Below are 13,682 nucleotides of genomic sequence, written 5' to 3' on the forward strand. Positions count from 1 at the left end.
TCCTTGCTTCAGGAGGCTGTGAAGGCTACACCTAGAACAGAGTTTAAAGGGAAGTGAGATCAAGTCATGGAGGTTGGGTCCATGGAGTAGTCTTAGCCAGGGGGTAGGAGTGGTGTCCCTGCCCAAAGTTTGTGGAAGACTGGAGAGGGATGGCACGAGACAAATGGCTTGGTCACTGTCTTCGGTCCATCCTCTCCAGGGTCCCTAGGGTTGGCCGCTGTCGGCAGACAGGCTACTGGGTTAGATGGGCCTTTGGTCTGACCCAGGACGGCCATTGTAAGCTCAGGGCTCAGGGTCGGGGGTCTCAGTAGACCCCCTTGATTATCATGCACACCTGCTCCTGGGTGGCCAGGCTGGCAGCTCTCCTGCCTAGCCAGCCACTTTCCTGTGCCTAGTGCGGAGATCGTGGACGAGGTCCACGATGTCCGCACTAGCCCAGGAAGGTGCCCGCCTCTTGCGGTCCCGGGCAAGCTCCCGGGAGCCGCCAGCCTGGTCCCGGGAAGAGGGGGTGGGTTGGGGGACATCGGGTGGGTGGCTCTGTGCCGTGCCAGGTGCAGGGTCTGCTGGCTGGGTGCTGGCAGGCTTGCACCTGGCACGGACACCGTAGCAGCCCGTGCCCCTTTAAGGGGTCCGGGGCCAGGAGGGAGCAATAGATTTTCCCTGGTGTTGGCCAGAGTGGCCACCAGGGAAACCTGGGGAGGGCTAGCCTCCCACTAGTTCGAATTAAGGGGCTACACACCCCTTAATTCGAACTAGTAAGTTCGAACTAGGCTTAATCCTCGTAAAATGAGGTTTTCCTAGTTCGAACTAAGCGCTCCGCTAGTTCGATTCAAATTCGAACTAGCGGAGCGCTAGTGTAGCGCCTATGAATGTTAGTTCGAACTAACGTCCGTTAGTTCGAACTAACATTGTAGTGTAGACATACCCTGATGTATCTACATGGTTAGTATATCACAGAGGGCTCATTTTTCTTCTTTAATGATCAGGAGAGCTGGTGTTTTGCGGTGGATCCATATCTAACATTAGTTAAATACTGAGATGAAATCTAGATTGTCCTATTGTAAGTAATGGTATTTTTCCACTCATGCATTGTGAAAGGAGGCCAATCTATGGTTTCAGTTACACTAGGCTAAATCCAGAGGAGTTAACTTAAAATGAATGGAGTTAATACAGCAATTCCAGCTGTGCAAATGAGATGGGACTCTGTTACTAGAACCTTAATTTCAACCTCACTTGTACTTCCCAAGAGCTCAGTTGATTTGATCTTCTACTGTCCCTCCATCTGGTGTAGGTATTTACATCTGTGTGGATGGGGGGGTAACACATTACCAAAGCACGACTGCAATATTTGTCTCACTTTTCACCAGGGGGAGTAGCTAAAAAAGGCACAAGGTAGTAGGGAATCATTAGAGTCCTGCAAATCTGCAGTTATCTGCTTTATATCCGTGGGTATCCACATCTGAGGACATGAATATCCGCAACTCATTTTTGTGGATATGGATGCGGATGTGGATACAAAGTGTTTATCTAGAACCCTGCAAATTTGTGAAAAGCAGCTTTATATCCGCAGGTATCTGCATCCATGGAAGTCAGTGTGGATGTCCATAGCTCATTTTGCAGATTCAGTTGCAGATGCACAGGGCTCGACAATTAGGGCAATCTACTCATCTGTGGCAAGTAGATTTTATCTCGGTGTGGCTGCGCAGTGCGGTCTGCGCATGTGCAGCGTGCCAAACCACACAGCTGGCAAGCGGGGCTCGCCACCGCTTGTCAAGCCCTGTGATTGCAGATATAAATTTTGTATCTGTGAAGGGCTGTAGGAATCATGGCCCAGGTATCCAGACTAAAGATGTTATCTGGGGCTTTGACTGCCTCATTGGTGATAGTAACAGTGGAAGGTATAGCACACATATTTTAAGGCCTGAGTATGCTACCGTATATTCCGGCGTACAAGACGACCTCTGAAGTTAAAAAACATCCCCCAAAAATCGGGGGTCGTCTTGTACGCCGGATGCCCCGCCGCTTTCAAAGCCGCGGAGGGGCTCCGGCGGGGGGGCAGCCCATGCGCGCCTGGGATGCCCCGCCGCCGGCTTCCCCCGAGGCCTCCGGCGGGGGGGGAGGGGGGGGAAGCCCAGGCGCTCCTGGCGGCTTTGCTCCCGGTGCCTCTGGTCTGCTGGGGACCATCTCCAGCAGACCAGGGACACCGGGAGCAAAGGAAGCGGAGGGGCGCTGGGGTATAAGATGAAACCCTATCTTTTAATTAAAAAGATAGGGGGTCGTCTTATACGCCCAGTCGCCCTATACGCCGGAAAATACGGTACATCTTCCACTATTGCTACAACTGTGGGGAAAGGTGGCTACAAAGTTTGCTGGAGAGGACCCAGATATGGCTACCCCATTTGGGGATGATCCTACAGTTCTTATTCAGCAGAACTCCCACTTGGAAACAAGTTTTGTCCGAGTATGGATGGTGGAATCTGGCGTCTGTTCTTATGTGCATTTGGCAAATATGGTTTTTCCTGCTAATATTGTTGCAGTAGTCTAAAGCTATTCAAAAGCAAGGCTGCCTATAGCAGGCTTCGACCTCTCCAGTGTCAGATCTGAGTTTCTCTATTTGAGCTGTGCCACAGTTCCCATCCTATGGCAGGGACATTTGGGGAGTATTCTAAGTGCTTTTGGTCCTCCAGCTAAAGCCACAAGTCTGCTCTTTTTCAAGGGGAGTCAGCAAGTCCAGAACAAAATCATTTCTTCAGCCTTCTCCGGGTTAAGCACTTTGTTTTGGTGCAGGCTTAACAGTCTCTAGTCTTAGCCCTTATTACATAGCTTGATACTCGGTGAAAGCACTGACTAGGCCTACTAAAAAGCACACTTGCCAACATCAGGGCCGACAGTCACTGTAGGCCCTGGGCCAAGGTAGGGGGATGGCTCTGTGCCCCCAGAAAGGGTGGGGTTGAGGACGGTAGGGGCAAGGCTAAGGGCAATCAGCCTCCCCTCCGAGTTCTCAGAGCCATATGGAGTGATGCTCTGGTGGCAGTTCAAAGGGGCCCGGGGCTTCAGCCTCCTCCACTGATGCAATAGTGGAGGCAGCATCTGGGAGCACTGGGCCCTATCTGTTCCCCTGTCAGGGGGCCTGAACATGAGTCTGCGACTGAATGCATTCTGAGTTCAGTTTAAAATTGCCTCACTGTGCATTCTTTGGTACACTGGTTTGTACCCACCCTCTTCTTCCAGTGAAACAAAGACTTCTGCCGCACAGATTGAAAGTTCCCATAAAATGAATTAAATTGATGCTCTCCCATGAGAAGAAGTGTCAACGTTTTCCCTGTGCCTTTGTAATAAAAGTCTCCAGTGGAATTGTTCTGTAGTTCTGTAGATCACTGAGTTGCATCATTTTGAATGTGCTGCAACTTCCACAGAAGGCAGCTGCTCTAGCACATGCCCTCCTAGCTAAATGGTAATAAAAATGTACTTTAAATATGAGGAATCCTAGAAAACAAAATAAATGAAGGGACTTGGTGCTTATCAGCAATGTCTCCTTATTGCTACTGCAGGGAGAAATTTCTGCTTTTGGTGAGGGAGGCTTTAAGATATGGAAATGTGTTCTGTATTAGGCCCTTGGCTGTCATTTTATCAGTCAATATGTGGACAGACTGCTTCAAGGGGACTGTTCTCTTTGATATAGTTCTTGTTGCTTCTCATGCTATCGTGGTTGTTACTGCAGATGCAATTACCTTTATTTGCTGCATGGGAAGATACTTTATGTCCTTGTATTTGTATCAGATAGGAAGGGAGAAAAAGATTTGACATGTGTGCAAGAGTCCCAATGACATGAACCAAACTAAGTGGCCCAGGAATAGACAGTACAAAAACATGTCTGGATCAGAGATGGATGAAAGAAGTTGTGGGCTGGTTTTGCAAAACCTCATCAGTTTTAAAATACAAATATGAGCATTGGGTCAGGATATGAAAGACCAAAATTCTGGTAGTGGGAAGAGGTGGGTGTGCGCAAGTAGGTGTGTGAGGTACATAAAACACTTCTGGTTTTGTTGTTCCTTTCTGATGAGAAAACCAGGTATTTGTGATTTCAGCTTTGCAAATCCTTTTCCAGTCAAGGTTTGTAAAACCAAAACCTTAGAGGACTCTGACCTGGGTTCCATTTTACTCAAATCACCAAAGACCGTGTGTGCCAGATAAAGTTTTGTTCTGGACCCATTACTAGGGTGGATAGAAGTGTGGATGCCTAGGAAGTCTGTCCATTGACTTTAGAGAGTAATGGATCGAGTCCCTAATTCCATGCTAAATTCTTCTTCGGTCATTGGGGCCTATTGTATTCACATTGATAGGAGCCTTCTCATGGATATCATAGGTGTGGGAATTAGGAGTGTGGGGGTGCTCAAGACCCCCCAAGTTTTGCATTCTGCTTTCCCTCGCCTGGTGATGCTACTGCTACTGGCTCCTCCAGCCCTAGGCACCAGCCTTTGGGCAGCCCCTGCAGGGTCCTACCATCCCCATGCACTTTGCCAGCCCCCTAGGGTTCTCCCACCATGGGCTCTGCCAGTCCTCAACGGTCCCATGAGCTCCACTGGCCCTTGGAGTCCCGCCACCTACCAGCCCCAGGGGCTCTGCTGGCCCTTGGGGTTAGGGTTACCAGCTGTCCGGTTCTGAACTGGATAGTCCAGTATTTGAGCTTTCTGTTCGGGAAACAAATTGAGAAAATAGAAATGTCCGGTATTTCCTAAATAAGATGTAATGTAGATTGTGATGTAATGTCAAGTGTGTCCGGTATTTTTGTTGAAACCGTCTGGCAACCCTACTTGGGGTCCCACTGGCCCTGATGCAGGCTCTGCAGCCTGAGGGCCCCACCAGCCCTGGGGTCCCGCTGCTGGACCAGGGTTCTGCAGCTGCTTCCGGCTGTGGCCCCAGCCTAGGACAGTGAGGGTTGCCAACTCCCCTGGACCAGACGGACCAGATGCCATTTGCAGCAATGGAGTCTGGTCTGGGGGATTTGACAACCTGATCTCAACAGCTCTAAAGGGAGAGGTGCAGTTTAGCACCCTCAATCCAAAAATAGTCCTAACGCCACCGGTTCTTATTGAGTTCGGTGAGGCAGAATTGGGCCATCGACAAGTCACTCCGTGGGCACGAGGTATTAAGTCCACTTCAAATGAAAAAAAAAACCCACCTTAAAGTGCTGTAGCTTGTAGCAAAGTGTTTAATAAAGTACAGTATCAGAAACAATATTCTAGTAGAAAAGCTCATACGGTGAATAGTGTATAGTTTGCACTTGTTACAATGGTCAGTGATACTTTCACTAGTGAAGGAATTTGATGCATCTAGCAGAAATACAAACAGAACAACACAGACAATTTTTTGTGGTATTAGAACTAGAGATGTGCAAGGATGGAAAATATTTCCCCTAGTGGTGGTAGGGAAAATCCTGGCAGAGCATGATCTACTGATTTCCACCAAGTGCTCTGGAAGCAACATGCTGCAAGTGGTGCTTTCATAAAAAAAGGTATTAACCTGAAGAACCACTTACCGCTCAGATCACGCACAGTGGCCTTAGTTTAGCACAAGCCAATGCTCTTTTGCAACACAGGGGCTATGTCTACACAGCAGCATTGTTTCAGAATAACTGATGTTATTCTAAAATAACAAAGAGAGCATCTACACTACAAGCCTTTAGTTCAAAATAATGTTGAGCTGGAGGACTTCTTACTCCAACTCCGGTAACCGTCATTTTCATGAGGAGTACGGAAAGTTGAAGGGAGAGTGTTCTTCCTTCAACTTCCTGCTGTGTAGACAGCACCAAAATCCGAATTATACTATCTTGACTTCAGCTAAGCAATTGATGTAGCTGAAGTTGCATAGCTTAATTTGACTGTAACCCTGCTGTGTAGATGTGCTCAGGACAATGCATCAGGCTGGTTGGTCTTCCTTGTCATGTCATATTATGAAACATGTAGTGACTGCTAAAATTTGACTTGATGGGCCACCAAACAAGAGTTGAAACATTCACATAACAAGTTGGACTGGTTTAGTCAGGAGGAGAAATGATTCCAGACAACAATGGCTTAAAGATGCTTATCTACTCCCCAAAGTAATGCTTATAAAAATGCATATCTACTCAACTTTTCATGTTGGCTTGAATGGGACTACCTGGGTGAGTAAGTACTCAACCAGAGTCAGGCCCACAGAATCAGGCCCATGGAATGATATTCTGACTGTGGTTTAGAGCTGGTCAAACAAAATGGCATATATGGTTTTGGAACACAGTTCTAAGAACATTCGTCCCTATTTGGGCAAAGCCTCACCACAGAACTAACAACGTCCACAAGTAAATTCAAAACTCATTTCTTTGCTTCACTTTAACACCCAGCTCTACCTTCTTCCTACAACTCACCTTTCATACCCTTAACCAAACACGTAAATCCATGTCCTTATCAACCCTGCAAGTTGAGAAGGAGGAAGGCGGAGACTACATTTTGTTATTTCAGTTATTGCATACTTAGGAGGTGCTAAAACAGTATGCTGATGGTGGGGGGCGGGGAGAGAGAGACTTCTATGGTGCTAAAGGAAGTAATATTATTCAGTACAGTTCAAAGGTAACTAAATTAACCATTGGCCTGACTTTCAGAAATACTGAGCTCCTGCCACTCCCATTAAAGTCCATCTGGAAAACAGGCCACATGTTCCCAAGAACACATCTAATTGCAAGCGCCCTTCAAAATGATTTCATCATCTTTACATTTTTTACTTAACAATTCAAAGCTATTTACACTGTTATCCGGCTACTCACATCAAGAATGCAGCTGTTTATACATGCATAGAGAACTGACCGTTATCAAAGGATGCACCACAGAACAGCTACGGATGTTAATTACAACAGTTGGCAGTGGACACTACAGCTCTTTCCTGTACCACTTATATTAGAGGCAGTTGTAGTTACTCACTTAGTTTAGTAGTTAATGGCCCACATTTGCCAATAGCTGTAATAGTGAATGCGCAAACACAAACACTGATAGAAAAAATGATGATACACCAATGATTCAAAAATAAGATATTCTAGACATAAAATATGGAGACTAATGACCATTTTAATATGTAAATTATTTTCAAATATTTATTTGTAGAACTAGTAACTGTCATTCATTTTCTAATAACGCCCTTTACAAATACATACAATAGTATCTTGGAAAAACTAATGGAGTGAGAGCAAAAGGTCGCAGTGTCAAAGTTACTTTCTTTCAGAAACAACTGGCTTTGCTACAGGAACAAACTAAATTCAGATAAAACTTAAAAAACAACAAATGGTCCTGAAGCACCCTAGGGTATGTCTAGACTACATGCCTCTGCCGACAGAGGCATGTAAATTAGGCTACCCGACATAGTCAATGAAGCGGGGATTTAAATATCCACGGCTTCATTAAAATAAAAATGGCCATCATGCTTTGCCGGTTCAGCTGATTGTCAGCACAGCGTGGCAGTCAAGACGTGGATCGGTCGACAGGGGAAGCCTTTGTCGACCGCTCCCTTATGCCTCATCAAGTTTACAGGAGTGGTCGACAAAGGCTTCCCCTGTCGACGGATCTGTGTCTTGACTGCTGTGCTGTGCTGACAATCAGCTAAGCTGGCACAACGCTGCGGCCATTTTTATTTTAATGAAGCTGGGGATATTTAAATCCCTGCTTCATTGACTATGTCGGGTAGCCTATTTTACATGCCTCTGTCACCTAGACTCATGTAGTCTAGACATACCCCTAGACTGACAAAAAAATGTAGATAGTGTCATGAGCTTTGTGGGCACAACCCACTTTTCATCTGAAGGAGTGGCTTGTGCCCATGAAAGCTCATAACATTAGCTTCATTTTTTTTGTTAGGCTATGTCTAGACTGCAGGCTTCTTTCAGAAGAAGCTTTTTCGGAAGAGATATTCCGGAAAAACGTCTTCTGAAAGGGAGCAGCCATATTGCAAAAGCGCATCGAAAAAGCCATCTGCTTTTTCTAAAGAGAGTGTCCACACTGAATGGATGCTATCTCGAATTTAAGCTGTGATTACTATGGACAGAATGGCCACCAGGGCACCTGTGTTTTTTCCTCTTTCCTCTTCTTTCGAAAGAACTCCCTCTTCCCTGTCCACTCGCGCCTTTTTCCGAACGAGCTCTTTCAGAAAAAGTCTTTTCCTTGTAGAATGAGGATTACCAATGTTGGAAAAACCCCTCTGTTGTTTCAATTTTCTTTTGAAAACGCAATTGCAGTATGGATATCATTAAAGTTTTTCTGAAAAAACTCTGTAGTATAGGCATACCCTCAGTCTGTAAGGTGCTTTAGGACCATATGTTGTTTGTTTTTTTTCCAGTTAGGGCACATCTGCACAGCAGGGCTACAGTCAAATTAAGCTATGCAACTTCAGCTACGTCAATTGCATAGCTGAAGTTGAAATAACTTAATTCGGCTTTTCGCGTTATCTACACAGCAGGAAGTTGAAGGAAGAAAACTCTTCCTTCAACTTCCCTTACTCCTTGTAAAATGAGGGTTACAGGAACCAGAGTAAGAAGTCCTCCAGCTTGCCATTATTTCAGAATAATGGCTTTCAGTATAGAGATGCTTTCTGTTATTTCGGAATAACATTGGTTATTCTGAAATAACGCTGCTGTGTAGACATGCCTTTACAGACTAACACGGCTATTCCTCTGAGACATTACAAATGCAGATAGTAAGTCAAAGTAAATGTTTTGTATGTTACCCTGTTCAGTATAAATTTGATGTCATTTGGCTTTTGGGGTTGATATCTGTGTCGGAAAATACAGTATGCAATCAGTGTAGATGGTTACAGAGCTCTTCACTTTTGTCTAGAAAAGATTCAGTACAATGCAAACAGAGCACTTTCTAATGATATCCTCAAAACAGTAGATCTGAGGTCACTGAGCTAGGAGTGGGTGAAGCTATACTATCGTTTCCTACATGTTGGGCAGGCAGATGACTTCACCATCCTTCCCGTGTTTTTACAGGCTGCCATATATGCGCTTGATCACATCAGCCTCTTCTTTGTCAAGGATGCCTTTGTCCACATAGGCATCAGCTTGCTGATCAATGAAATCCCTCAGCTTTGAAAGATCATAATCTGCAAAACATGAATTCATGAACACCATGAGCCTTCTCCATTTGGCTGTTTTACCTATGAAATAATATAATTGTAAACATTATCCAGCAAGTCCATTCTCTGTCACTTGGAAAGACTGGAACTCATTATAATACAAATGAAACTTTACATAGTAATTTAAAAAAATCTTGTTCAAACCCCTATTATGAGATGTAATAAGAATTATTCATCTATTTTTCTTGCTTTGTAATTGGTATTTTAACATTGTACCATTTTACTGAAAAAGGATCTATGTGCTGGAAGTCTGTGCATGCCAAAGTTGTTGTTAAGGCACTATTATGTTCCCAGTTAATATGGACTTCACAGAAAAAAACTAAATTGACTGTTTCCCATGAAAAAACCCATGAAGTCTTTGGTTCAACTCTCTGAAATTCAAGAAATCTATTCACTGGAGCTAGAGTGGAAAAGAAATGATTATTATTCAGCTTTGGCAGGCTACAAGAACAATTTCCAGATTTGAAAAATACTGCAGTGAGTTGTCTGTATATGTCAGTCCATATTACAAGTACTGAAAGATGCTTTTCATGTTCTGCTGCACTGCTAAATGATAAACACAGGAGCCTAAACTCAAGAATTTGCATCTATACAGTGTAACGCTGGCTGAATGCCATTGAACAAAACCTTGCTCTGCCAGAAAGTCACTGTTTTCCATGGAAGAAGAATAGTTTTAGACACTAATTCTGCAAATAAATCTGAAAAACTCTCCCTGAGCATCCACTGGGGAATATTATATTTTATAATGTGAACGTTAGATATTATACACTAATGCACACACAGAGGCAAGTTTCAATGGAAGAATCACTGGCGGGCAGCCTGGAGCATATCTATGTTCTAAAGATTTATGATAATTTAAATGACTGAATAGCTTTCCTAGAAATGTATTCCTGTGCAATTTTTACAGTATGAATTATCTTGTTCCTAGACAAAGCCATAAGAATTCTCAGACAAAATGTGTTGTAATTTGTTCAAATGTGTACCATAGTATAAATATGAATGTAAGGACTTCATCCTCTAACTATACACTATTTGCACAATAGACCATAATACCTTTCTCTACCTAGTATTGGCTGAACAAGTACGGAGGAATGATATGTAGGGCACTTTGAAAAGCAGATTAAATTATGCAATTCGGTTTTTGCAATGAGAAGAATTAAAAATCGGGACTAGGCTCGCCAGTGGGAAAGAGGCGGGATACAAAGGGGATAAATGCCTCGAGCCTGGCAATTCAAAAGGGCTCAGGGTTTCCGGTTGTTGCTGCTGTGGTGGCAGCTGGAGCACTGGGCCCTTTAAATTGGAGCATGTCCCATGGGGTTCTGGTAGCAGAGCCCTGAGTGGTGTTTTCTGGAAGGTGCTGGAGGGCTGGCAAAGAGAGACTAACCCCATCCCTGCCTCTTTCGCCTGGCCCAGGGGTCCTGCAATTCTGTTGCTCTCCCCTCCCCCACCAATTGGGACAATGTTAACAGTGAAAGACGAGAAGACTGGGAATCATGTCTCCTGGTTTGAAATCATGGCCCCACTGAATCCAATGGCAGTTTTGCCATTGACTTTAGTGTGGCCAGATTTCACTCCTGATTTGTAGTCCATGGTCTGGTACTGACCTTAGGTAAATCACTTAAACCACCCTTCCCTCAGCATATCCATTTGTATAATAACTACAATAATACCTGTCTATGTAATAGTGGAGTTGCACTACATTTACTACCATTGCTAGATTTTTGAAAGAGCAGTTGCCAGAGTACACTCTATAGAAGGGGTAGGTTAAGGGATAATACATCAGGAGAGTAAATATTTTATTTTCATTTAACCGAGAATCTTGCCCTAACAGCATACAGTATAATGATGTTCAGGATTGCCATTGTGGATCCATTCGTTTCAGGAATTCACATCAATCCATCTTACTGCTTTCCTAAACAGATCAGATGCTGTTATAGCTGTAACCACAGTCATTTTCAATTTGCTGTAATGCTGAGGAAAAGGTTACTATGAAGAGGAGTAAGGGTCTGCTTGGGATCTGGGAAACAGAAAACAATCCCATGTGATTGAACACTAATTGCTGTAACAAACACACTGATACATGGAAATATTGACTGGAATGGGCATGGAAATTCTGCAGTAAAATGTAAATCTTCTACCAGCTACAACTACTGCTATGAATTGCGTGTAGGGAATTTTAAAAGGGAAAGGGTTATAGGTGAGAAAATCAGGTCATTATTTTTCAGGCCAAACATCCTTTACCGAAAAAACTTAAACAACAAATAGCCTTGCAGTACCCTAGAGACTAACAAAAAATGTAGATGGTATCATGAGCTTTTGTGGGCACAATCCACTTCTCCATTCATCTGAAGAAGTGGGTTGCGCCCACGAAAGCTCAGGATACCATCTACATGTTTTTTTAGTCTCTAAAGTGCTGCAAGACTATTTGTTGTTTTTTAAGTTTTCCCTGTTACAGACTAACTCGGCTACTCCTCTGAATCTTTTACTGAGCTTCTGCAAAGGAAGTAAAGGTATCAAGCTGTAGTCATGCACTGACTGAACAGTACCAAAACATGTAGATGGTATCATAAGCTTTCGTGGGCGCAACCCGCTTCTTCAGATAACAGTCATCTGAAGAAGTGGGTTGTGCCCACAAAAGCTCATGATACCATCTACATGCTTCGTTGGTCTTTAAGGTGCTGTTAGTCTATTTGTGGTTTTTTAGGTTTTTCCTGTTACAGATTAACTCGGCTACCCCTCTGACGCTTTTGAACAGTACCAGTCTTACATGACATCACATATAGAGGTTTCTGAAAGCACATGGGACAGCCCGAGTCTCAACTCCCTCTCCTTCTTGGCTGATGATAGCGACCTTCCTCTCCTTTTCAAAATGCTTTACTTATCCCCACTGTGCCCTGTTGTTTCTCCTTACCATTTACATAGAAATCCACCCAATAGCACCAAGGCTGAGACAAGAGCTGGGGTACTGGATTGTTGTGACGCTTTGAGGGAGAAGATGGTATGGCCAAGACAAGTGGTCCTGATGTTCCTATGGATCCTCTCCCGCCCCCTCTCCCATGCTGTTGACAATCCCATCTCCAAGAGAAACAATGTGTTGGAGAACCAGCCTAAGGAAGACTGAGCAGCTGTTTCAGTCACTGCTCCTCTTCTACAGGGTTTGGCATCTGAAAGGTGCATAGTGCCCTTAAAGGCTAGCTCCTATGAGTATGGTGACCATATTTTCTGAACCAGAAGTAGGGACACATTAGCCATGCCCCCTCACACTTCTAGACACGCCCCGACCCCTTAGGCCCCACCCATCTTCCACAGGAAGTCCCACCCTGGGGTAGTACTTCTAGGGTCAAGATGGACACATGACCAGAAGAGTGTCATGTGACCCCCTCTAAGAACTTCTCCCACCGTCTTCTACCAATAGGGATGGGTTTGGGCCCTATAGGAGCCCCTTATGCAACTATACTGCAATTGCATTAACCCAGGCTCCAGACCTGGATTCCCATGACACTGCAGCACTATGGTTCCAACCTCAATTCAAGATGAGATCCAGGATCCGAGGCCTATTATTTTGCAGTGTTGATGCAGCCCCATCTCACTCAGGGCCTGGGAACCATCCAGAACTCTCTCACAATTTCATGGGACAACTTCCAGTCCTCTTAATGGATGACACGTACTGGTTCCAGTTAACTGGTAATCAGAGGGAGGCTGGAGCAGCTCCCCATCTGCTGTGGGCAGGGGGCTGCTCCAGCTCTACTGCAGACAGAGGTTATTCTTGTCCGGAGTAGCCCCTGTCTGTGGGGAACTGGGGGGCCCTGCAGGCAGGGACTGCACCAGTGTCCAGAGCAGCCTCTTTCCTTAAGGAGTCCAGCGTGCTGTGGAGGGGGCTGGGAGCCAGCAGCAGCCCCAGTGTGACCTAACATTAACCAGTTAACTGATTAATGGGAATCTACATCCCTAATGAGCTATACTGCAACTGCATTGTTTGAAGTTACTGCAGAACTATCAAGTGCCCTCCGTTTACACATGCCAGAATGACAATACTGAACTCACCATGACAATTACAGGGTAGAAAAGACCATGTCACTAACCACTGCTTCCAAGGTACATTTCCCATGGATCAATGGGCAGTCGCATGTAACTCTGTGGAGTCCGACGTACGAACAAACCGAGTTACGGACCAATTGCTTGGTCCGTAACCGGTTTGTAAGTCAGGGAGAGGCTGTAAAGCTACTAAGAAATGTATATGTCAATACCATGATGGCAATGCCTATATTATGTAAATAATACTGAGACCACTTCCCAACCTGCTTACAAGGCACCTGATCCAATTTAAATTTTAAGCTAGGATTGGGCCAAAAGCAATCTGTTGATATTACCCCAAAAGATCCAGTTAACATTTAGTCACCCTTCAGAAAAAAGGGACCAATCTGTCAAAGCCCCACTGCCTGGTAAAGGCGTTCTTTGAAGAAAATTGGAGAGACTTTGAATTTACTTTTTCTGACAGCAGTGCTTTCTCTCACTGGGTGTGCGGT

The 13,682-nt window shown here is 44.7% G+C and overlaps 1 protein-coding gene across 2 annotated transcripts in view; it reads right to left on the reverse strand.

Annotated features, from left to right (window-relative positions):
• Positions 1 to 7,724: 7,724 nt before the first annotated feature.
• The window catches only part of SCG3 (secretogranin III), a 50,974-nt gene continuing 45,016 nt past the window's right edge, over positions 7,725 to 13,682 (reverse strand). For both annotated transcript variants that reach the window (XM_075897244.2, XM_075897243.2), the window contains one exon: positions 7,725 to 9,123. In XM_075897244.2, the coding sequence (XP_075753359.2) occupies positions 9,005 to 9,123 (119 nt within the window). In that variant the 3' untranslated portion in view covers positions 7,725 to 9,004. The remainder of the gene's footprint in view (positions 9,124 to 13,682) is intronic.

The sequence above is a fragment of the Pelodiscus sinensis genome, chromosome 14, assembly GCF_052426305.1.
Source record: "Pelodiscus sinensis isolate ZL-2025 chromosome 14, ASM5242630v1, whole genome shotgun sequence".
NCBI classification, from domain to species: Eukaryota; Metazoa; Chordata; order Testudines; family Trionychidae; genus Pelodiscus; species Pelodiscus sinensis.